This window comes from Brachyhypopomus gauderio, chromosome 8 (genome assembly GCF_052324685.1).
Source record: "Brachyhypopomus gauderio isolate BG-103 chromosome 8, BGAUD_0.2, whole genome shotgun sequence".
Taxonomy (NCBI): domain Eukaryota; kingdom Metazoa; phylum Chordata; class Actinopteri; order Gymnotiformes; family Hypopomidae; genus Brachyhypopomus; species Brachyhypopomus gauderio.
The window spans coordinates 24,927,601-24,949,724 of NC_135218.1; the positions used below are offsets into that span (position 1 = coordinate 24,927,601).

At 46.6% G+C, this 22,124-nt stretch overlaps 2 protein-coding genes across 7 annotated transcripts in view; one reads left to right on the top strand and one right to left on the bottom strand.

Annotated features, from left to right (window-relative positions):
• Nucleotides 1-17,824, bottom strand: part of smarca4b (SWI/SNF related BAF chromatin remodeling complex subunit ATPase 4b) — a 21,815-nt gene extending 3,991 nt beyond the window's left edge. The window contains exons 1-29 of one of the 5 annotated variants that reach the window (XM_077015800.1): nt 17,643-17,824; nt 16,416-16,641; nt 16,158-16,290; nt 15,461-15,766; nt 14,763-14,861; nt 14,241-14,508; nt 13,610-13,736; nt 12,677-12,850; nt 12,219-12,392; nt 11,877-12,101; nt 11,397-11,527; nt 10,552-10,606; nt 10,248-10,360; nt 9,851-9,998; nt 9,504-9,667; nt 6,006-6,072; nt 5,499-5,609; nt 4,595-4,837; nt 4,302-4,415; nt 3,933-4,040; nt 3,623-3,709; nt 3,381-3,427; nt 3,125-3,291; nt 2,772-2,935; nt 1,968-2,195; nt 1,726-1,803; nt 1,282-1,500; nt 836-1,092; nt 111-219 (exon numbers count right to left, since the gene is read on the bottom strand). In XM_077015800.1, the coding sequence (XP_076871915.1) occupies nt 111-219; nt 836-1,092; nt 1,282-1,500; nt 1,726-1,803; nt 1,968-2,195; nt 2,772-2,935; nt 3,125-3,291; nt 3,381-3,427; nt 3,623-3,709; nt 3,933-4,040; nt 4,302-4,415; nt 4,595-4,837; nt 5,499-5,609; nt 6,006-6,072; nt 9,504-9,667; nt 9,851-9,998; nt 10,248-10,360; nt 10,552-10,606; nt 11,397-11,527; nt 11,877-12,101; nt 12,219-12,392; nt 12,677-12,850; nt 13,610-13,736; nt 14,241-14,508; nt 14,763-14,861; nt 15,461-15,766; nt 16,158-16,290; nt 16,416-16,637 (4,338 nt within the window). In that variant the 5' untranslated portion in view covers nt 16,638-16,641; nt 17,643-17,824. Of the gene's footprint in view, nt 1-110; nt 220-835; nt 1,093-1,281; nt 1,501-1,725; nt 1,804-1,967; nt 2,196-2,771; nt 2,936-3,124; nt 3,292-3,380; nt 3,428-3,622; nt 3,710-3,932; nt 4,041-4,301; nt 4,416-4,594; nt 4,838-5,498; nt 5,610-6,005; nt 6,073-9,503; nt 9,668-9,850; nt 9,999-10,247; nt 10,361-10,551; nt 10,607-11,396; nt 11,528-11,876; nt 12,102-12,218; nt 12,393-12,676; nt 12,851-13,609; nt 13,737-14,240; nt 14,509-14,762; nt 14,883-15,355; nt 15,767-16,157; nt 16,291-16,415; nt 16,642-17,642 lie in introns of all 5 variants that reach the window. The other 4 variants (XM_077015799.1, XM_077015798.1, XM_077015797.1 and 1 more) reach the window with 4 other exon arrangements.
• A 425-nt stretch (nt 17,825-18,249) lies between these two features.
• On the top strand, nt 18,250-21,945 carry LOC143522095 (uncharacterized). 2 transcript variants are annotated; one of them, XM_077015803.1, is made up of 4 exons: nt 18,250-18,438; nt 18,886-19,048; nt 19,332-19,523; nt 19,659-21,945. In XM_077015803.1, the coding sequence occupies exons 1-4, from the start codon at nt 18,391-18,393 to the stop codon at nt 20,258-20,260; spliced, it is 1,005 nt and encodes a 334-aa protein (XP_076871918.1). In that variant the 5' UTR covers nt 18,250-18,390; the 3' UTR covers nt 20,261-21,945. The 2 variants fall into 2 exon arrangements, with proteins under 2 accessions (XP_076871918.1, XP_076871916.1); XM_077015801.1 differs by having other exon boundaries at nt 18,268-18,438; nt 19,332-21,945.
• Nucleotides 21,946-22,124: the final 179 nt, after the last annotated feature.

Here is a 22,124-nt window from a genome sequence, read left to right on the forward strand (position 1 = left end):
CCATGTCCCCGCCCACATGTCCGCCCATGTCCCCGCCCACATGCTCCCATGTCCCCGCCCAGGTGTCCGCCCATGTCCCCGCCCACATGCTCCCACGTCCGCACATTCACCTTGATCTTGCGGAAGTCGACGGGCTTGCGGATCAGCTCGTAGTACTCAGGAAGCTCCTTGCGAGACGGGAGCTGAATGAACACCTCGCTCAGCTGCCGGCCATTACTGCTGCGAGAACCGGGTGGGGGAGGGGGGGGATCGTCACAACACTCACACACAGCTAGATTTTATAGAGCGGACTGACTCACCTGAACACTGGAGAGGGGAAGCATGGTTTATTGCTCCCCTTATCAAACTTTCTCACCTGGCTTATCTCACCTCTCCTTCCTCTGACATTTTCATATCAAAATCCCACTATCTAAACAAGCCCAGAGATGTATGGCTTCAACAGTCTGGTTCGTTTCAGATTTTCTACCTCATTGGCCTTCCTCCTTAGAGGACCAGACTGTTCCACAAAGCTTCGTCCTGGCAGCGTCTAACGTAAAAAGTGTAGCACAATTAAAATGTTAAAGACTCTCTGTTCGTTGTTATCAACTAATCATCGTGTTCCATCCCATCTGTTCCTTTAGATGGCATTAACTTCTACAAACATGTCTAGACTTCTCTTTAGCTCCCCCCACTGGCTGTCTCCTGTCAAAACAGGCATTGTGAAAATGTGCCCTTGAGTACATAATTCTGCATGTGTGTAATCATAGCCACAGGGACATTTATTTGTTCTGTACGGTAATTAAAAAGATTATCAGTGTAACTCAGGTCACAGATACAGGAATTACTTCACTTATACCTCTCTTTGTATTTGATGACAGCATCCACAATCTTTTTCATTTTCTTGGTCAGGGACGGGGGGTTGGGGGTCAGCTTCTCGGCCGGGGGCCGTCCCCTCTTCTTCTGTCTTTTACTGTCCTCATTTTTGTCCCTCCCCCCACGGGTCCCAGATGTAGACGGCCCCGTGTCGGGGTCGCGGTCCCGCTTCCTCTTCCGGGTCGTCTTTTTGTGCCGTACTTCCTCCTCGATCTCTTCCAAGGTGCCCTCCTCTATCGCCTACAGAGAGGGAGAGGAGGATGGAGGGAGGATAAAAGGATGGAGAGACGGGGAAAAAGGGAGAGATGGAGGAAGTGGATTGAGGGGGGGGGGGGGTTAGACTCTTTCGTCGATGACATCTGCAGTGAAAACCAATCCCTGGCATTCCTTGAGGTGGGCTGCGTTGTTCTTGCGCACATAACCTCTGACCTTGAGCCACTGTTTCTCGGTGAGCGAGTCGCTGTAGTCCACCTCCTTCCTCTGCCGCGAGCCGCGGCCGAACATCTTCTCCTCCTCTTCCTCGCAGGTGAGGCGCTCCACCTCTGCGTCGTCCTTCATGATCCAGGTGGGCAGCTCGTCTTCCTCCATCAGGCGAGGTTTGCGTTTCGGGTTCCGTGCCTCCTCACGGCGACGGTCCAGGTCCATCCGCTGACCGACACATTTGGGGATTTGGAATTTAGATGGATTGGCATGACACACGTATGTTTAACTACTTGTTTGAATGTATGCTCAGGTAGTAGGTAGAATTAAACTGGACAGAGATAGACTCGAGCTTTTGAACTGCTCACATCTTCTTTATCTGAATTAATTTAATTAAACTGAACAGAATCTGTCTGAATGTGAAATTTCTGAAGAAGTGAGGTAAGGTCAAACCATGAAGTGATCAAATTCCTCTTCACTCCGTGCAATCATCTGGTTCACAGTCTCATCATCTGGAACTTCATCCTCCTCCTGATACATGGAGGGAAGAGAAGAGAAGAGTTCATTCCTTCTTTCCTTAATCACAAAACACATGAACAACAATGACTCTGCACTGCATTAAGATCATCAATGTATAAATCAACCAAATCATCATGTGTAAAGACAGCATGTGTCAAGGATGAAGCCCAGCAGACCTCGTCCTGCTCCTCGTGCTCCAGGATGGCCTGCAGGAACGCCCGCCGCTCGTGGCTGGAGGACTTCTGGTCGAACATGCCCGCCTGGATGACCTTCTGGTCCACGTTCAGCTTGTACTTGGCAGCGGCCAGAATCTTCTCCTCCACGCTGTTCACCGTGCACAAGCGGAGCACACGCACTTCGTTCTGCTGACCGATACGATGCGCTCGGTCCTGGGCCTGCAGGTCCTACACACGCAGAGAGAGAGAGAGAGAGAGAGAGGCAGAGGGAGAGAAAGAGAGAGAGAGAGAACAAAAGAGAGGGAGAGAGAGAGAGATAGAGAAAAAGAGGGAGTGAGGGACAGAGAGAAAGAGAGGGACAGTGAGGGACAGGGAGAGAGACAGAGAAAGAGATGGGGAGAGAGAGGGACAGAGAGAGAGAGAAAGAGAAAGAGAGAGAGAGAGAATTGAATTGAATTGAATTGAATTGAATCACTTTATTTATCCCCAAGGGGGCAATTAATATTGGGCACAACATCACAAGACAGACAAACAAACAGAGAGAGAGAGAGAGAGAGATGTACTTTGACACTTTGATGTATTTATGTAGAATGTGCCACTCTAACTATTTTTTCCCACATTCCAGTCTTCTCCACTTTTAGCAACACAATCTTTCCGGCTTTCCAGTATTAGCCGATGTAAGTTCAGCATCGTGTTCCTTTAAACAGGCCCTGTGCCACGCCTGGCGTTACCCTGGCATTACCCGACTCTGAGATAGCGAGCTCTGTGTCAGCGGGATTGGGGGGGCGCGGTCCTCCGTGTTACCTGGTGCGGGTTCCAGTCGCTGTCGAAGATGACCACCGTGTCGGCACTCTGCAGGTTGAGGCCCAGCCCGCCCGCCCTGGTGCTGAGCAGGAAGATGAAGTACTGCGACTCTGGGTCGTTGAAGGTCTTTAGCAGCATACCTCGGTCCTCCGCCTTGGTGGTGCCTGTGGACCCGAGCCAGAGCAGGGCATTATGGGAAAAACAACATGGAAGAGTACATAATTTCAAAGAACATCTACTTGTCTACTTAATGCATTGCACAGAAAAGCAGAATTAAGAATGAATTCTGCCAGATTAATTTCATATTTCATAACGTCTTTAACAGAGCACACAAGGTAACCTCTTTGACCCACCATCCAGACGCAGGTATTTAAAGTTGCGGTAGGCGAAGTAGTCTTCCATAATGGTCATTAATGATGTCATCTGGCAGAAGAGCAACACTTTATGATTGGTCGCTCGGAGTTTGGGAAGAATTCGGTCCAGCACCTCAAACTTTCCAGATGCTCGGTACAGGTCAGGACTGAGTCAAGTCACAGGTTGAACAAAGTCACCAGAAATACTAATACAGATGCCGTTTTACTATTGAATCACAAAAAGTCAATTTCTTACCCTTGAACTATACCCCCAGAAAACCCCAGGTGCTCTGAGAAGGACTCCTGACGAAGCGAAAGGGTCAAAGTTTAAGAGCGTCCCAACAGAACTTCACATGTAAGTAGGACTTTACTGAACATCAAAAGTGAGGCATTAGAGATGTGTGGTTCGAGAGAATATCGTGTATGCTGTTCCCCCGCTCTGGTGAGCTGGAGTGTAGTGGAACGTGACACTAACAGAGGTGACGTTTGACATCATACCTCGATCTGCTGGAACATGTAGGGATGATTACAGATCTTCCTCAGCTGCATGATGGTGTTCATCAGAGTTTTAGTGCCACCCTTACCCTGGAACACACACACACACACACGTTTTGAGCTGTAACACTTAACCATGTAAACTTTGCAATCTAGTGCAAACTATAAACCAGTGTAATCATTGCTTTAGTTATAATGGACACAGTTATTATTCATTGTTTCCTATTATTCACTTTACACAAACACACACACACACACACACACACACACACACACACACACACACACACACATATACGCAAGCATCCCTCACCTTCTTGTCTTTCTCCGATCCGTCGGTGAGCAGAACGCCTTTGGCCTGCATATGTCTATACAGAACTCTCTGCAGTGCTGACATGTCACACTTGATCACATACTCCACCTGCAGTAACACACAACTGATCTTGTAATCTCAGAGAATATCACATGCAATCTCAAAGATCTCAGGCATCTCAGAGTCTCTGGCCCACATCCCTGTCTGGTGAAGCTTGATTTATCTTGGCAAAAACTAGACAAAAACAGACTGACTGACTTTCTTGTCAATAAGAAAAATTCGAATGTAATCTAGAATCTAATCTAGGACCTAATCTAGAACCTAATCTAGAACCTAATCTAGAGCCATGGGAAACACCGCTCTCCTCACCTTCTCAGGAAGCTGAGCTTCCACTTCCTTCTTCAGCCTACGTAACAGGAAGGGGCGGAGCACTTTGTGCAGACGCCGAATGATCAGGATGGTCTCCTCCTCGTTCAGGTCCACCTGGAAGGAGAGGGAGGAGAGGGAGAGGAGGAGGAAGAGAGGGAGAGAAAGAAGAAGAGAGGGAGAGGAAGAAGAAGAGGATGGATCCACCTCAATTAATCAGAAAATTCTCTTTCTGATCAACACTCAAATGCCAGTGGAACTCAGCTATGAACTGAGTCACGTGGAAAGGCTCAGACCTTCTCCCCGGTCATGGCGAAGGGCGCGTTGAACCACTGCTCGAAGGTGCTGCAGCTCTTGAAGATGGTGGGCAGCAGGAAGTTGAGCAGGGCCCAGAGCTCGGGTAGTTTGTTCTGCAGCGGTGTGCCCGTGAGCAGTACCCGCCGGGGCGCCAGGTAGTGCGTGTTCAACACCTGCGTCAGCTTGCAGTGGTGGTTCTTCATCCTGTGGCCCTCGTCCACGATCATGTACTTCCAACGGATCTGCGGCAGCAGGTGAGCCGGGGTGAATGAGAGCGTCTGGGCGCGTTGGTTACGCTACTACAAGGCCAAGCAGCATCCCTGAGGTGGGATTGGCCTTGTTGGTCCTGCCCCCTTGTGGACACCACTGGGGTTTAATGCAAACTCAAGCTTTGTTTTTACATCTGTGCTCCTGCTGAAATGCTGGGAGACTATTAGTTGTGAGTGAGGCACTATTGTTCGGTCTGTGAACACCTGCCTCATTCTGGTTAAAGCCAAAGGCAAATCACATTCAAATAATATGTCAGGCACCATGGACCATGACCACAACTGGACCTGAGCAAGTGTCACGGGGTGTAATTCTAACATTTAAGTAGAAACACTGAAGAAGTCCCACAGAAACAGACTTTAGACCAGGATTCTTCTAAATAGAACATCTCAGACTATACTGATTTCAGATAAATTTGTTATATATTAGTTAGAGATTAGTTGAGATTGCCAAGATTAGTACCCTTGCACTGCCAGATGATCCTTGTGTCAACATGCACTCTGGTTGTGGATTTCTTGCACAAATGAGTGCCCATCCAAGTGGGTAATGCGGGTATGGAGGGTATGGCGGGTACGGCGGGCATGGCGGGTACTGTGGGTACTGCGGGTACTGCGGGTACGGCGTGTGCTAGCTTACTTTGGCTAGCACCTGCTTGTCTTTGATGATGTACTCGTAGGTGGTGAGGAGGACGTTGAACTTGCCACTGCGCAGCTGGGGCACGAATGCTCGCCGAGCTGCGGGGGAGCCCTGAGAGAGAGAGAGAGAGAGAGAGGGAGGGAGAGAGAGAGAGAGAGAGAGGGATAGAGAGGGAGGGAGAGAGAGAGAAAGAGAGAGAGAAAGAGAGAGAGAGGGAGATATATATATATATAGAGAGAGAGAGAGAGGGAGAGAGAGAGGCAGAGAGACAGAGAAAGAGAGAGAGACAGGGAGGTAAAGGGAGAGAAGGAGCAAGAAAGGCAGAACGTGAGGAAGAGAGTGATGGAGAGAGAGAGAGAGAAGAAGGGTGAGAAAGATAAAGAGAGATAGAAAGAAAGAGAGAGGTAATAAAAATCACACATAAAAAGGTTTGCAGAGAAAGACATTGCATATATATTTATAAGTATATAGAATTTTTGTGTTCTGAGGTAAAAAACTGTCACTCACCTTGTAAGAGACTTTCACCACAGACGGTGCCCATTTGTCAAACTCATACACCCAGTTCGAGAGAGTCCTGGCCAAAGGAACACGATTTGAAGCAGAACACATGAAGCAGGGTGTGGGTGTCAGTGGAGCACTACTCAGGAGAGTGGGACGATGATGAGATAGCTACTCACGAGAGTGGGACGATGATGATATAGCTACTCATGAGAGTGGGACGATGATGAGATCGCTACTCACGAGAGCGGGACGATGATGATATAGCTACTCACGAGAGTGGGACGATGATGATATAGCTACTCACGAGAGTGGGACGATGATGATATAGCTACTCACGAGAGTGGGACGATGATGATATAGCTACTCACGAGAGTGGGACGATGATGATATAGCTACTCACGAGAGTGGGACGATGATGATATAGCTACTCACGAGAGTGGGACGATGATGATATAGCTACTCATGAGAGTGGGACGATGATGAGATCGCTACTCACGAGAGCGGGACGATGATGATATAGCTACTCACGAGAGTGGGACGATGATGATATAGCTACTCACGAGAGTGGGACGATGATGATATAGCTACTCACGAGAGTGGGACGATGATGATATAGCTACTCACGAGAGTGGGACGATGATGAGACAGCTACTCACGAGAGTGGGACGATGATGATATAGCTACTCACGAGAGTGGGACGATGATGAGATAGCTACTCACGAGAGTGGGACGATGATGATATAGCTACTCATGAGAGTGGGACGATGATGAGATAGCTACTCACGAGAGTGGGACGATGATGATATAGCTACTCATGAGAGCAGGATGATGATGATATAGCTACTCACGAGAGCAGGACGATGATGATATAGCTACTCACGAGAGTGGGACGATGATGAGACAGCTACTCATGAGAGTGGGATGATGATGATATAGCTACTCATGAGAGTGGGACGATGATGATATAGCTACTCATGAGAGTGGGATGATGATGATATAGCTACTCACGAGAGCGGGACGATGATGATATAGCTACTCACGAGAGTGGGACGATGATGATATAGCTACTCACGAGAGTGGGACGATGATGATATAGCTACTCATGAGAGTGGGATGATGATGATATAGCTACTCATGAGAGCAGGACGATGATGATATAGCTACTCACGAGAGTGGGACGATGATGATATAGCTACTCATGAGAGCAGGACGATGATGATATAGCTACTCACGAGAGTGGGACGATGATGATATAGCTACTCACGAGAGTGGGACGATGATGATATAGCTACTCACGAGAGTGGGACAATGATGAGATAGCTACTCACGAGAGTGGGACGATGATGATATAGCTACTCACGAGAGTGGGACGATGATGAGATAGCTACTCACGAGAGTGGGACAATGATGAGATAGCTACTCACGAGAGTGGGACGATGATGAGATAGCTACTCACGAGAGTGGGACGATGATGAGATAGCTACTCACGAGAGCGGGACGATGATGATATAGCTACTCACGAGAGTGGGACGATGATGAGATAGCTACTCACGAGAGTGGGACGATGATGAGACAGCTACTCACGAGAGCGGGACGATGATGATATAGCTACTCACGAGAGTGGGACGATGATGATATAGCTACTCATGAGAGCAGGACGATGATGATATAGCTACTCACGAGAGTGGGACGATGATGATATAGCTACTCATGAGAGTGGGATGATGATGATATAGCTACTCACGAGAGTGGGACGATGATGATATAGCTACTCACGAGAGCGGGACGATGATGATATAGCTACTCACGAGAGTGGGACGATGATGAGATAGCTACTCACGAGAGTGGGACAATGATGAGATAGCTACTCACGAGAGTGGGACGATGATGAGATAGCTACTCACGAGAGCGGGACGATGATAAGATAGCTACTCACGAGAGTGGGACGATGATGATATAGCTACTCATGAGAGCAGGACGATGATGATATAGCTACTCATGAGAGCAGGACGATGATGATATAGCTACTCACGAGAGTGGGACGATGATGAGATAGCTACTCACGAGAGTGGGACGATGATGATATAGCTACTCATGAGAGCAGGACGATGATGATATAGCTACTCACGAGAGTGGGACGATGATGAGATAGCTACTCACGAGAGTGGGACGATGATGATATAGCTACTCACGAGAGTGGGACGATGATGAGATAGCTACTCACGAGAGTGGGACGATGATGATATAGCTACTCATGAGAGTGGGATGATGATGATATAGCTACTCACGAGAGTGGGACGATGATGATATAGCTACTCACGAGAGCGGGACGATGATGATATAGCTACTCACGAGAGTGGGACGATGATGAGATAGCTACTCACGAGAGTGGGACAATGATGAGATAGCTACTCACGAGAGCGGGACGATGATGAGATAGCTACTCACGAGAGTGGGACGATGATGAGATAGCTACTCACGAGAGCGGGACGATGATGATATAGCTACTCACGAGAGTGGGACGATGATGAGATAGCTACTCACGAGAGTGGGACAATGATGAGATAGCTACTCACGAGAGTGGGACGATGATGAGATAGCTACTCACGAGAGCGGGACGATGATGAGATAGCTACTCACGAGAGCGGGACGATGATGATATAGCTACTCACGAGAGTGGGACGATGATGAGATAGCTACTCACGAGAGTGGGACGATGATGAGACAGCTACTCACGAGAGCGGGACGATGATGAGACAGCTACTCACGAGAGTGGGATGATGATGATATAGCTACTCACGAGAGTGGGACGATGATGATATAGCTACTCATGAGAGCAGGACGATGATGATATAGCTACTCACGAGAGTGGGACGATGATGATATAGCTACTCATGAGAGCAGGACGATGATGATATAGCTACTCACGAGAGTGGGACGATGATGATATAGCTACTCATGAGAGTGGGATGATGATGATATAGCTACTCACGAGAGTGGGACGATGATGATATAGCTACTCACGAGAGCGGGACGATGATGATATAGCTACTCACGAGAGTGGGACGATGATGAGATAGCTACTCACGAGAGTGGGACGATGATGAGATAGCTACTCACGAGAGTGGGACGATGATGAGATAGCTACTCACGAGAGCGGGACGATGATGAGATAGCTACTCACGAGAGCGGGACGATGATGAGATAGCTACTCACGAGAGCGGGACGATGATGATATAGCTACTCACGAGAGTGGGACGATGATGAGATAGCTACTCACGAGAGTGGGACGATGATGAGACAGCTACTCACGAGAGCGGGACGATGATGAGACAGCTACTCACGAGAGTGGGATGATGATGAGATAGCTACTCACGAGAGCGGGACGATGATGAGACAGCTACTCACGAGAGCGGGACGAAGATGAGACAGCTACTCACGAGAGCGGGACGATGATGAGACAGCTACTCACGAGAGCGGGACGATGATGAGACAGCTACTCACGAGAGCGGGACGATGATGAGATAGGGGCCGTTGAGGCGTTTGTACTCCATGAGGTAGGTGATGAGCGCGATGGTCTGAATGGTCTTCCCTAATCCCATCTCATCAGCCAGAATTCCATTCAGATTATTATTATACAGAGACACCAACCACTCCAAGCCCTTGATCTGGTATCAGTTGAAGAAAATTGGAAGTAAACTTGGATCACAACTGGGATGATTGGCATTATCGTAACATTGTTATCTGTTTTTCTCATTTAATAGTATAGTGAAGTGTTTTCTTGCTCTATCATGTATGACTCGAGGCAAGCGAGGAAAACCAGGTGTTTACCTGTGGCTGTGTGTGCTCACCTGGTACTGTTTGAGCTGGCCGTTGATCAGCAGGGAAGACTGTCTATCAACCCTCTCAGTGACGGCGTGAGCTACAGAGTAGTAGGACTGCAGCCCACACAAGAACGCCGCACCCCCGTACTCATCATCCACATCCTGCTTCGCATGTCTGGAGGGTCAAACACACACACACACACACACACACACGCACATGAACATACATACACATGTACAAACACATGTATGCACAAATGCACACCCATGGGCATGTGCACGCACACACACACACACACACAAACACGCTCGTGCGCGCGCGCACCCACACACATGCACAGACACACGCACACACAGACACATGCAAACACACACACACACACACACACACATCTTGTTTTGACTCCAGCTCATGGATTCTTACTCGATGATGTGGCGGGCATCCACCTCCGATACATCCTCACTATCAGGATCTGGAATCTTCTTCTTCTCCTCCACAGGAGCCTGAGATGGCTGCAGCTGCTCCTCCTCTTCCTCCTTACGTAGGAATACAGAAAACATCATCATCATCATCATCATCATTCCACTCAACTCATTCTGAATGCTAAAGCTTTTGAGGGAATTCAGAATGGGCCATACAACTTATAAAAGTTTCTATATTTTTACACATGGTTCCGCGTACATTAGGACTCTTATTTTGGTGTGAGTTTAGAGGGCAGTTGCCTCACCTCCTCTTCCTCAGTCCCTGTATCCTCACTGTCTGATCTTGGAGCCACCTCATATCTGTCACACACACACACACACACACACACGCACGCACGCACGCACACACACACACACACAGACCTTTGAAGGCAAGCAAGAAGGTACTAGAGCAGGAGTGAGAGCAGGTGTGAGAGCAGGAGTGAGAGCAGGCATGAGAGTAAGAGTGAGAGCAGGTGTGAGAGCAGGAGTGAGAGTAGGAGTGAAATCAGGAGTGAGAGCAGGCATGAGAGTAAGAGTGAGAGCAGGTGTGAGAGCGGGAGTGAGAGCAGGCATGAGAGTAAGAGTGAGAGCAGGTGTGAGAGCGGGAGTGAGAGCAGGTGTGAGAGTAGGAGTGAAATCAGGAGTGAGAGTAGGAGTGAGAGTAAGAGTGAGAGCAGGTGTGAGAGCAGGAGTGAGAGCAGGTGTGAGAGGAGGTGTGAGACCAGGTGTAATAATAATAATAATAATAATAATAAATCTGTTTTATATAGCGCTTTTCTTAGTACTCAAAGTCGCTTTACAGTAATTTCACACAAAAATTCACGTACAAACATACACACAAAAAAAGAAAGAAAACAAAACGGAAAGATAGGGTAATGACTTAAGTGTTATATGCAGACTGGAAAAGGTGGGTCTTGAGGTTTTGTTTGAAAGAGTGCAGAGAATCAGAGTTATGGATGGTCAGGGGTAGAGAGTTCCAGAGGGTGGGGGCAGCAAAGTGTGAGAGCAGGAGTGAGACCAGGTGTGAGAGCAGGAGTGAGTGCAGCCCCAGTCAGCGTCCCAGTTGTCCATAGTGGTGCTGAAACGTCCCCCTGTCCATCGTGCTCACCCAGGGTTCATCTCCAGCCAGGTGTCCAGCTGTCCTGCTTTGGGAGCGTCCACCCCTGTCAGGATCTTCCCACTGTCCACGTGGATTACCTTCACCGGAAGGTCACTCATCTGACTCGTCTCATCCAGCGGCTTTGGGACAGAGGGACAGGGACGGGTATGCATGTACAGGGACAGGTATGCATGTACAGGGACAGGTATCAGGAGACCCAGTGGACATTCACCATCAGGAATATCATTATTTTGTACAGTTTTGTGCATTAAAGCTTCCATCATTGAAGCTCAGCAATGTTATTACTGTTATGTCCCAAAAAGTTTGCAGAATTCAGCATTAATGACAATAAAAATACACTCGTTCACTGCCCCCTACTGGCAGTATTTGGTCATAAACCACCTATCCATTTTCCCTTTGAGGAACACATCTATGGCCTTATTCCATACATTTTGTCATACTGTGTGGCATTTTAGCGGCGTCTCCTACCTCTCCGTCCGGCCCCAGCGCCACGGCCTGCCCCTCCGCATTCTCCAACTTCTTCTTCTTTTTCTTCTTCTTCTTCTTCTTCTCCTTGAGCGCCTGCACGGCCTTGTGGGCGCGCACCAGCTCGGTCAGGCTGGCCACGTACTCGTCGGTCTGCTGCAGCAGGTAGGCCAGTCGCTTGTCCTTCTTCTGGTCAATCAGCTTTCGGTAGCCCTCCTCGTCCTCTGCCTGTCAGAACGCAGAAAGCAGTTTGTAAATGTTTATGTGTGTGTGTGGGTGTGCGTGTGTGTGTGTGTGTGTGTGTGTGTGTATGTGTTTGTGTTTGAGAGGCATCTTCATCCGCACCATCAGCCTCCTCATCCTCTCCTTCTCGATGCGCTCGTTCTCTTTCTTCTGCTCCCTCTCCGTGTTGGCGTGGTAGGTTGCCACGGCTTTGGTTAGTTTCTGGATCTTTCCACTGATGGACCGGTGATACTCCTTAAAGTCTTTAGCATGCTGCAGGATGCTGTTCAGATATTCCTGTGAAATATCGTCAAACAGTAAATTACAAGGAATACAGACCACGCTGTAGTTGTGTGTGTAGTTTACGTGGTGATGTTTGTAAACCTGCTTTTTATGATTACTTACCCAGTCTTTGTGATTGTTGTTTACCTGTTGTTTGTGATTGTTGTTTACCTGGTCTTTGTTGTTGTTTACCTGTGATTGTTGTTTACCTGATCTTTATGATTGTTGTTTGTCTGTTGTTTGTGTTTACCTGGTATTTGTGATTATTGTCTGCCTGTCTGCTTGTCAGTGTTGTTTACCTGGTGTTTCTGCCGGCGTTTGCGCTCCTGCTCGATCTTTTGCTGTTTCTCCAGTTTCTCTGTGATACGAGCCTCTCGAAGAGACTGTCTCTTACTGCGCTTGTAGGCCTTGGCATCCAGAGCAGTCTCGAGGGCCGTGTCACGCCGCATGCATACCACCACCTCCTGACGGAGCTGCATGCATACACACACACGCACGAACACAAGCACACACAAACACACACACAAGCGAATGTATTGTAACGATATAGTGAAATTATACATCACATTATCTCATGCATCAAAGCATCCAGGCGACACCACATTACATCTTGTAGAGTTCATTTAAACTGTATCAAAATTGGCATTAGACCAAGATACGCTAAAACATCAGGAGGACTCAAAGATAATGATGCTTAACTCACTTTGCAGTGATGTCTAAGTCCACAGTGTGTAAGCCTATGGCAATTTGTGACTAAGCCTATCATTTAATTATTGTCCAAAAATAAGATATAAAAACCATCAGCACCATCTAAATGAGGTTTATCTGGTGCCTGAACTTTGTTATTTGCAGCTGCGTCCGTACATCCTTATAACATTATACTCAGGTCTGTCCGTGAGTATGAAAGCAGGCTGTGAGGGTGCAACAGCTGGATGTCAATCAAGCGTGCTTATTAGCATATTAGGACCACGCCCAGTCTGTTCTCATTCAGGGCGGATGAAACAAATAAGTGGTTTGAGCAGTATTTTATTATACTTTGGTTCTGTTTTTTTTCAATAAATAAATATTTAATATAGCACTCTAGTATCATAAAACATTTTCAAAATGTTATATACCTAAGGTCTTTAATTCGACTGCTTTGGAAGTGATAAAAAATATACAAATAAATGACAAACCTTTAAAAATCTGTGTTGAGTAATGAAGTGCTGGGTGAGGTGTCACTGATCCGGTACCTGTCTTTGGAAGTTCAGCAGTCTGAGGGCTTTGAGCTCTATGGTGGCTTTGGTGCGTAGATCTCCTGCTAGAGAGCCCGGAAGGTTCTCCAACTCCTGGATGCGGTGCGTTATACGTGCTTCAAGCCTGAAAGAAAAAAATTTATAAGAAACAATTTACTGAAATTATCTAAAAAGCCACTAGGGGCAGTTAATATTGACTACAGCATTCATTATTAATAGCGTTTTTATTAGAACACTAAAAACTGAATCTTGAAAATGCATTCTTAATAAACCATTTAGCTGAGTTGACATGTACCGTGTTTTCATTGCATTTCTGTTATACACAGATATGCAGTTCCTGTCAAAAGTTCTGACATATGTGCTCTTGACATTTTATTATTTACTAAAGCACATGTTTGAGAATAGTGAAGGTATCACTAAAACTTTGAAAAAACATATATGGAATTATGCAGAGACCAAAAAGGTGTAAATCAAAGGAATCGTATAGATTCTTCAAAGGAGGCCTGCTTTGCCACGCTGGCAGCTTTAAACCCTGTCTGCGTTCTCTCCAGCCATCTGGGACGGTTCAACATGCTCCCACATGTGCTCAGGTTCTGTATAGCACACATTAGTGTCCTGTTGACCCTACCGATACTCTCTCTCCTGCAGGATCTCCACGGGATCCAGACCGCAGGGCTTCTGAATGGGAGTGATGCGGTTCTGTTTCTGATGCAACGGGATCATGGGAGTGGCCTGGGCCGGGTGGCTGGGGTGGCCCGGCGACTGCGTCTGGGGAGGCATGACTGGGGAGGCCGCTGGGGGCACCGAGGGGGGAGCGGGGGAGGGGCGGCCCGTGGGCTGGGGCGGGATCAGCTTCTGAGGGGCGTTGGATGGGGTCGCTGCGTTCACCACTGGACCTTTGGAATTATAATACAGTAGCATTACAAACTTCAGTACATCTGAAATCTTCTGACAACTGTATTGGATTTTAAAATGTGTGTGAACTCAGAATTGTTACAGTCACATGAAAATTCACATTTTAGTAAAACAAACACAAATTAAAGTGCATTCTTCATTCTAAATCTTTATAATTTTTACATTATTTTAAAAACGTCACACGACAGATATTACTAAAAAGGTATGTGAGATCCACAAGCATCCATGTCCTTACCTTCGGGCCAGGTTTTGGGGGGCCCGTTGGCAGGGGGGCCCTGCATGCCTGGGGGCACTCCGGACGGGCCCGGTGGGGGCAGGTTGGGGCCCGTCAACCCTGCAGAGCAGCCGGCACACACTAACCCTTTACTTAAGTTACCACAGTGGACCGCAGTGGACCAGAATGTTCAATGCAGTTTCCAGTCCACAACTTGCCTTTCATGAACCTTTTCCTTGTTTCAGAACTCACATACTCTCTAGTTTATTATTTAGAGTGAGTATCCCAGATAATACCAACAAATTTAATACATCTTTAAATCATCTATACCTTCTGAATGATTACAGTGATAAGACCACTATCTTTGTCTCACTAAGATAGAATAAATATATGATTCTAACATGATTTTAAATATGATGAAAAATATATTATTTTTATTATATCTTTATGCTATGGACACCTCACATATCACATCCCCTAAGCAAATCATTGTAATGGAGCACACTTTAATCTATTGAAATGACAAAGACAAGAGTTACCAGTCTGTAGCAGTTTCAGTTTATACGGTATTAGGAGTAGACAGAGTGTAAATGCAGCATCAAAACTCTGCTCACCATGGCCTCTGTTATAGTTGGGGCCCATGGGTCCTGGGCCCACACTAGGCCCCCCTCCTCCACCAGGGGGCAGACTTGACATGGCCTGGCCCTGCTGCTGCATACCTGGCATGGGGCGTTTGCCCTGCACCGCCATCTGCAGGTGGTCGGGGAGAGGCTGCCCACGCGCCAGCATCTTGTACGCCATGATCTGTGCCCTCAGCTGGTGCAGCTGGTTCTGGTTAAAGGGAGTCGGGTTGCTGGAGGATCCTGGGGTGCTGCTCCCCGAGCCGGACCCTCCACTCTGGGTGCCAGGTCGGCTTTGCTGAGAGTCGGCGCCCTCTAGAGGTGTGGAGGAGGTGGAGGAGGGCGGCAGAGGAGCAGAAGGAGGGCTGGAGACGTGATCGGAGGACCCCAGGGGAGAGGGGTAGCCTGCACATGAAGAATGGGACAGGACCATGGAACCACAAATACATAAACAGACTGGATCAACTGAAAAATGAATTTTAAGGTCACCACACATCTAAGACCTGTAAGGCTTTATGTAACTTTTAAAGCGGAATACAAAGAAGATAATTATTTCGAGGTTATGAGGTTAACAGATAAAAACATGCTTAGTTCCATTAAAGTTTGGATGAAATATTCATGTAAAGTCTCAATATACTAATCACAGCTCCCTGTCCACACTCACAAAGATCACATATGTACAAACACAGTGTCTCTCTCTCTCTCTCTCTCTCTCTCTCTCTCTCACACACACACACACACACACACACACACACATACATACACACATAGGTCCAGTCAGGAGCTATTTGTGTACCTTGGGAGTGTTGGTCCATGGGGCTCGGTGGGGGCCCCATGCCGGCATGCCCTCCTGATCTCAATGGCACTCCCTTCATCTGACCAAAACGAGCTTCTTCTCCCATGTTCTTCTCATGCATGCCCTCCAGAGGCTGTGGAAGTAAACAACGAAAAGTATTTCCACGTGCAAGTTGCACTTACGCACGCACACACAAACTCAATCACACGTGTAAGCACACACACACAAAGGCAGAGTAAGGCAGGATGTGGGCTTTACCTTGTGCATTTGGTGCACTCCCTCTTGCTGTGTGTATCCAGATGGTCCCTGCTGTGGGAGGGCGTGTCCAGATGTGGTGGGAGGACCAGGACTTGGGCCCATCATGCTATGGGAAGGTCCGGGGGAGGGCCCTGGCCCCATCATCGCCCCAGGAGACGGCCCCGGTCCTGGAGAAGGCCCAGGCCGTGGGGTCCCCCCTAACGGAGGATCTGGGGTGGACATCCTCCTGCATAACAGAGATAGAGGAATGGTTTATTAGTTCAACTCTAGGCTCTCAAGCTTGACACAACGTTTGAAAGGATGCTCTAGCTGAAACAGTCAAATATTACAGAAGAAGTTGGTACATTTCTGTCCAAAAACTAAACATAGGCATAAGCCTACCTAACACAGGCGTGCATAGTAAAATGTAAGAAATATGTCAAACATATATAGCATAACAGACACATTATGCCTATAAGTCATTTAGCCACGTTCTTGAGAATTTCTATATTCAGACATACAGCCAACTGCAAGAATGAATTTGAATTATATGCTATAGTGATATCTTATGACTGCTTAGAAAATGTGTTATTACTATATTCAAATAAGCAAATCTGAAAGTTGCCTATTTTAGTGATGGATACAACAAAATAGTAAGTTAATTAAATATGTAAATTAAGTACGTCAATTTAACTCTAAATGGCTGTAACATCAGTAATGTCAAGTGATGATGCTGGTTGTTGCAATTGGACAATATTCAGGTTGCAAACAATAGACAATGACATGTCATGAGATATTTGCAGCATCACGAAAAATGTTTGACACCGACATTGTGGCCAGACTGATAACCTCGGTCCTTTCACAAACACATCACAGATGTCTGATAACATAAAATGAACAGATCCCACGTATGGCTCTAAGAGGCATATTAAACTAGCATCAGTATTTGACAGAAAAAGAAAATGTCTTCCAGGTTGTCCTTTTCGGCGCTACGTAAAGGCTGGTTTGAAGAGGGCGAGTCCTGCAGCAGATCACCTCAGCCTGCGCCGCAAACAGCTGGACGCCTGGTGTGGAATCTCCTTCAACCATTTAGTTCAGCTTGCGTATAAAACATCGCCGTTGCAGACTGTATATTACTTTGAAACGCATTTTTGTAAAAATGCCAAACGAGATGACAATGACGTTAGCGTTGTCTTGGTATTGAAAAAAACACTGGTGCGCCGTATTTTGGTGCAAGGACTGACTTACCAGCAAATTTGTAATTGAAGTTCAAGACCAGTCGAGCTCTTGCTGTTGCATATCTAAAGCAGATGAGTGGTTTCGGCGTAATTACCGTAAGCTTTCTAACATTCAGTTCTTCTGTACACTATACATGTACGGGGTGCCGTTGTGGACAAAGAGAGAGAGATTGGGCGACCACAAAGAGGGTGAATTTTCACCACCCAAACCTGGCATGAGGTTTTTTTTTTATTTTGTTGATGAGAAGGGGGAACAGGGGGGGGGGATCCAGGATAATCAAATGTTTATAATGTTTTAAACATTTATCTCAAAAAGTAATAGCAACAGTGCATCATACTTCGTACATTTGCCCCGGTGATATTTTGTTTGCTGCATTTCTCATCAAGCATTTGGTAATACGTACTAATAATATGCAGTAGAATATGTTATAATGTGCTTTTTGGACGTTTTGGGCGGTTTTTTTAATTTGACGAGTTTCGTTGTGTTCTTCTCGGGGCCAAGCAACATATCACTGAGATAGAGGGCTCTTGGTGTCTTCTCCTATTAGCAAGTTTGTCTTTTATATTAAGGTTACTTGGCGAATGTGTTGAGTACAGGGAGTGCCTGCATCGTTTACATTAGGGGACATGTCCCGGGTCTTTTATACTCCGGGACACAAGGCGGCACTGTTGTGTTATTCTGCTGTTGTAGTCCGTCTTTGGTAAACACAACAGAGTTCCGGTGAATATCAAATTTCTGCCCGTACGTCTGGTAACCGATGAATTTCGTCGATAATTTAAACAAATGGGCGAGTAGAGTGGATATGGTGAGTGGAGACGATTTGCAACCGTCTATTCTTTCACATTGCGCGGTTTCTTCGCAGTAAGAATGTCTGTTAAGTCAAAGGGAGAAAGCCCCGTGTTGAGTTAGCGCCCAGTCCGCTAGCGCGCAGGCTAGTCCGAGCTCGCGCGAGCTGGATCCTCCTCGCGCGGACGGGCTCGAGCCTCATTTGGTTGAATGAATTCTGCTAATGTGCTACAGCTAAAGTCGGTTTTTCGATTTTTTTTGTATTTAGTCGTCGAATTTTACAATTTTATTGCAGATTTTGACAGAAGTTGCTTTGGAATATTTTATCTACCATTTCCTCGCCCGACCCCGATCTCCCGAATCCCACCCCTGGTTGCACAAAATGTCCGTTTGTGTAGCGACGTTAGCTAACGAGCTAGCATCGAGCTAACGCGGTAGAGCAATGACTGTTCCGCCTCTGTTTTAGGACTACGGGAACAAACTGAACCAGGCTCTCTCCTCTAGTACTAAATTTCTACCCACAGCAGGACCGCGGGGTGCCGCTCCGTTTCAGCACTACGGCCGTCCGTTGGGGCACGGTGTGAAAGTCAAAGAGGAAGACGAGAGTGTCGAAGATTTCTTCCATTTTGGTGAGTCAATGAAGTTTTCTAGTCGGTGCGAGTGGTTTTTCCCCAAATAACCAGCGGAGCTTTACAGAAATTTGTTTTAACTACAACTTCATCAGCTCATTTAGCCAATTAGCCACATAATCCGAGGAATATAATGGGGGATTACACATTATAATGTAAGACTTTGGAGTACATATTCAGATAGTTTACAAGTAAAAGGAAAGGCTTCGCTAATGAATGTTTCTTGCACCTTTTTAGATGGGATGAAGTTACTTTTTCTTCGACTCTCTTTTCTGTTCAACAGCCCAGCACCTTCAGCAGCAAACAGGAGAGTGTCTCACGGCCTGCTGCGGCGGTGCAAACCCAAAAGCTGCCCCTCTCACCACCCCGCTGACCACTCCGCTCACCACACCCCTCGCTGCCCCCCTCACTAGCCCGCCACCCAAGCCGAGTAGCCAGCCGTCGGCAGACAGGCCGTACCACTGCCAGGACTGTGGCAAGTATTTCCGAATTAGTGACATTAAACGTCACCAGAGAATACATAGTGGCGAGAGACCGTTTCCTTGTTTTCAGTGTGGTAAAAATTTCCCAACGTCAGGGGACCTAAAGAGACACGAGCGTATTCACACAGGGGAACGACCGTACCACTGCCTGCAGTGCGGGAAGAATTTCTCTGATTCGGGGCACCTGAAGCAGCACGAGAGGATGCACACGGGAGAGAGGCCGTACCAGTGTCCCCAGTGCGCCAAGCGCTTCTACAGGTCTGGGGACCTGAAGCGGCATCTCCGGATCCACAGCGGGGAGCGGCCGTACAAGTGTCCCCAGTGTGACAAAACCTTCTCCGATTCCGGACACTTGCGGGGCCACCAGCGCATCCACACAGGAGAGCGGCCGCACCGCTGTACCCTGTGTGAGAAGAGCTTCTTCAGGTCGGGCGACCTGAAGAGGCATCACCGGACGCACACTGGCGAGAGGCCCTACCAGTGCTACCAGTGCGGTAAGAGCTTCTCTGAGTCAGGCCACCTGAAGGAGCACAGGAGGATTCACACGGGCGAGAAACCCTACCATTGCAACCAGTGCGACAAGAGCTTCTCCAGGCTGGAGCGTCTGAAGGGGCACCAGAGCATCCACACGGGCGAGAGGCCCTTTCACTGCGCCCAGTGTGGGAAGAACTTCTTCAGGTCAGGAGAGCTGAAGAGGCACCAGCGGATACACAATGGCGAGAGGGCGTGAAATCACTGGCATTTAGGGCTATTTCTTGGTCTCGGTTTTGCAGGGCATTTCTTTTTTTTTTGTTTTGATTTATTTGTGGCCAATCTGACTGCTAATGTCACTGTACTGCAGGACTGTTTGTGAGCTGTGTAACTTACGATTTGAGTAAGTTAATGGTCCACTTGAGGCTGATTTAAAGTGGATTTGTGAATGACTGAAACTGAAACCTGCATACCTGTTGGCTGTTGACAGAGGGCCAGTCATGCCTGTGCTAGTTGATGTATTTGCCCCAGGTGGTAATAGTGAGGGCAGTTAGCTGACTGGCCTTTGACATTCCCTCATAAATATCATGCAAATATGAGTTTTTGTTTGTAAACAAAATATATAATGCTGTAGAATTTCCCTGAAACATAGTTTTTGTTTCCCACATCATTTTATTTAACAATCCAAACCATAAGTTATTCCAGCTCACTTTTTAATTGCTACCTCTACATGTCATAATTTACAAGGAAGCGCCTTAAGAGCATGACCTGTGGTTGCCTTCCTTTACCCAAGCAGGTTCACTGTTACACACTGGCAACCTCTCTTCCACACTTCAGTAATATCCATATGTTGCTCCTCTCACATACAAGTCCCTATAGACCCCCAAAAATTTCCAGTACAGTTTCAAAGTGGAGTTTAAAGTGTGAACTGTACAGTACAATGTTTGTATATTGTAGCAAGGTATATTGTCAAGTGAAAGACTGTAGAACTGTATATTGTAAAGGAGGTTCTTAATGTGTATGCTTACTTTTTCTTGTATTTACATTTTATTTTTGCTTTAAAGGATTTTTAAAAAAACCCTTTACAAATGTGTTCTGAATACATTTCCGTCGTTGGGTGCAGAAGCAGTCAACAGTTATGAATGTTGACTTCAAGATGGGATGTACTACATGGATATGTTTTTTTTTCTGTTTTATTTCCCCCTCCTATGATGTATCACTGTATGTAATGACACCCAATGGTCTTGTGATGGCTTTTTGCCACTGTTGTGGCACTGTAAAATGCTACTGTATTCATCATGTAAAGAATACCTGGGGAGAAATATTCTTTGTTCAGTATGACCCTTTGTCCACTTCTCAAATATATTGTCACCACAATCTTCGTATTTACCAGGTTAGAGTGTAAGTCCTCCGTTGTAAAGCCACAATTTGCGATTCAGTTGGGGTTTTTTTTTTATGTTTGGGGTCTGCACTTTTAGGTGAATTGTGTATTAATCAAACCTTTCACAAAACATGTAAATTAGATTTAGTGTCTAACTACGTTTTGTTTTTGTTAATACGTTTTTTTCATGTTGCTGTCTTTTTTCTTTCTTTTTTTGTAATGTATGTTTGTATTTAACCATTAATGGAACGTGTGTTTAGTTTCATAGGCTTTGATTCAATCGGAATTGTAAAATGCAAGTTCTTAGAAATATTCTTATACTACATATTACTCCAAGGAGAACCAAAATGTGCAGCATTTTTTACGCGACTAGACAACACACCATGTTTGGGGGTACAGTGGTAGTATTTGAGGCATGTTTCTGATTGAATCCAGGCGCTAGGTTAGGTGTGGTATTTTCAAATCCTGGGGCAGCCCTTCCTTTACCTGTGCATGAGTGCTTTCTTCATATGTTATTGTAATTATCCCTTATTTGCACAAAATAAACACATAATCTCCACTCACAGATTTACTCTATTTGTACTTAAATGCTTTCACTACTTTTGTGAATACGTTCATTGTAGATGGCATTTATTACGACAGGTTTCTTCTTTTCCTGTTCTTATAGAAAACCGCATATATAAACAGGTTACAGATATTATAAATAAATGAGACGGGGTCTTGTCGAAACACTAATGTGACA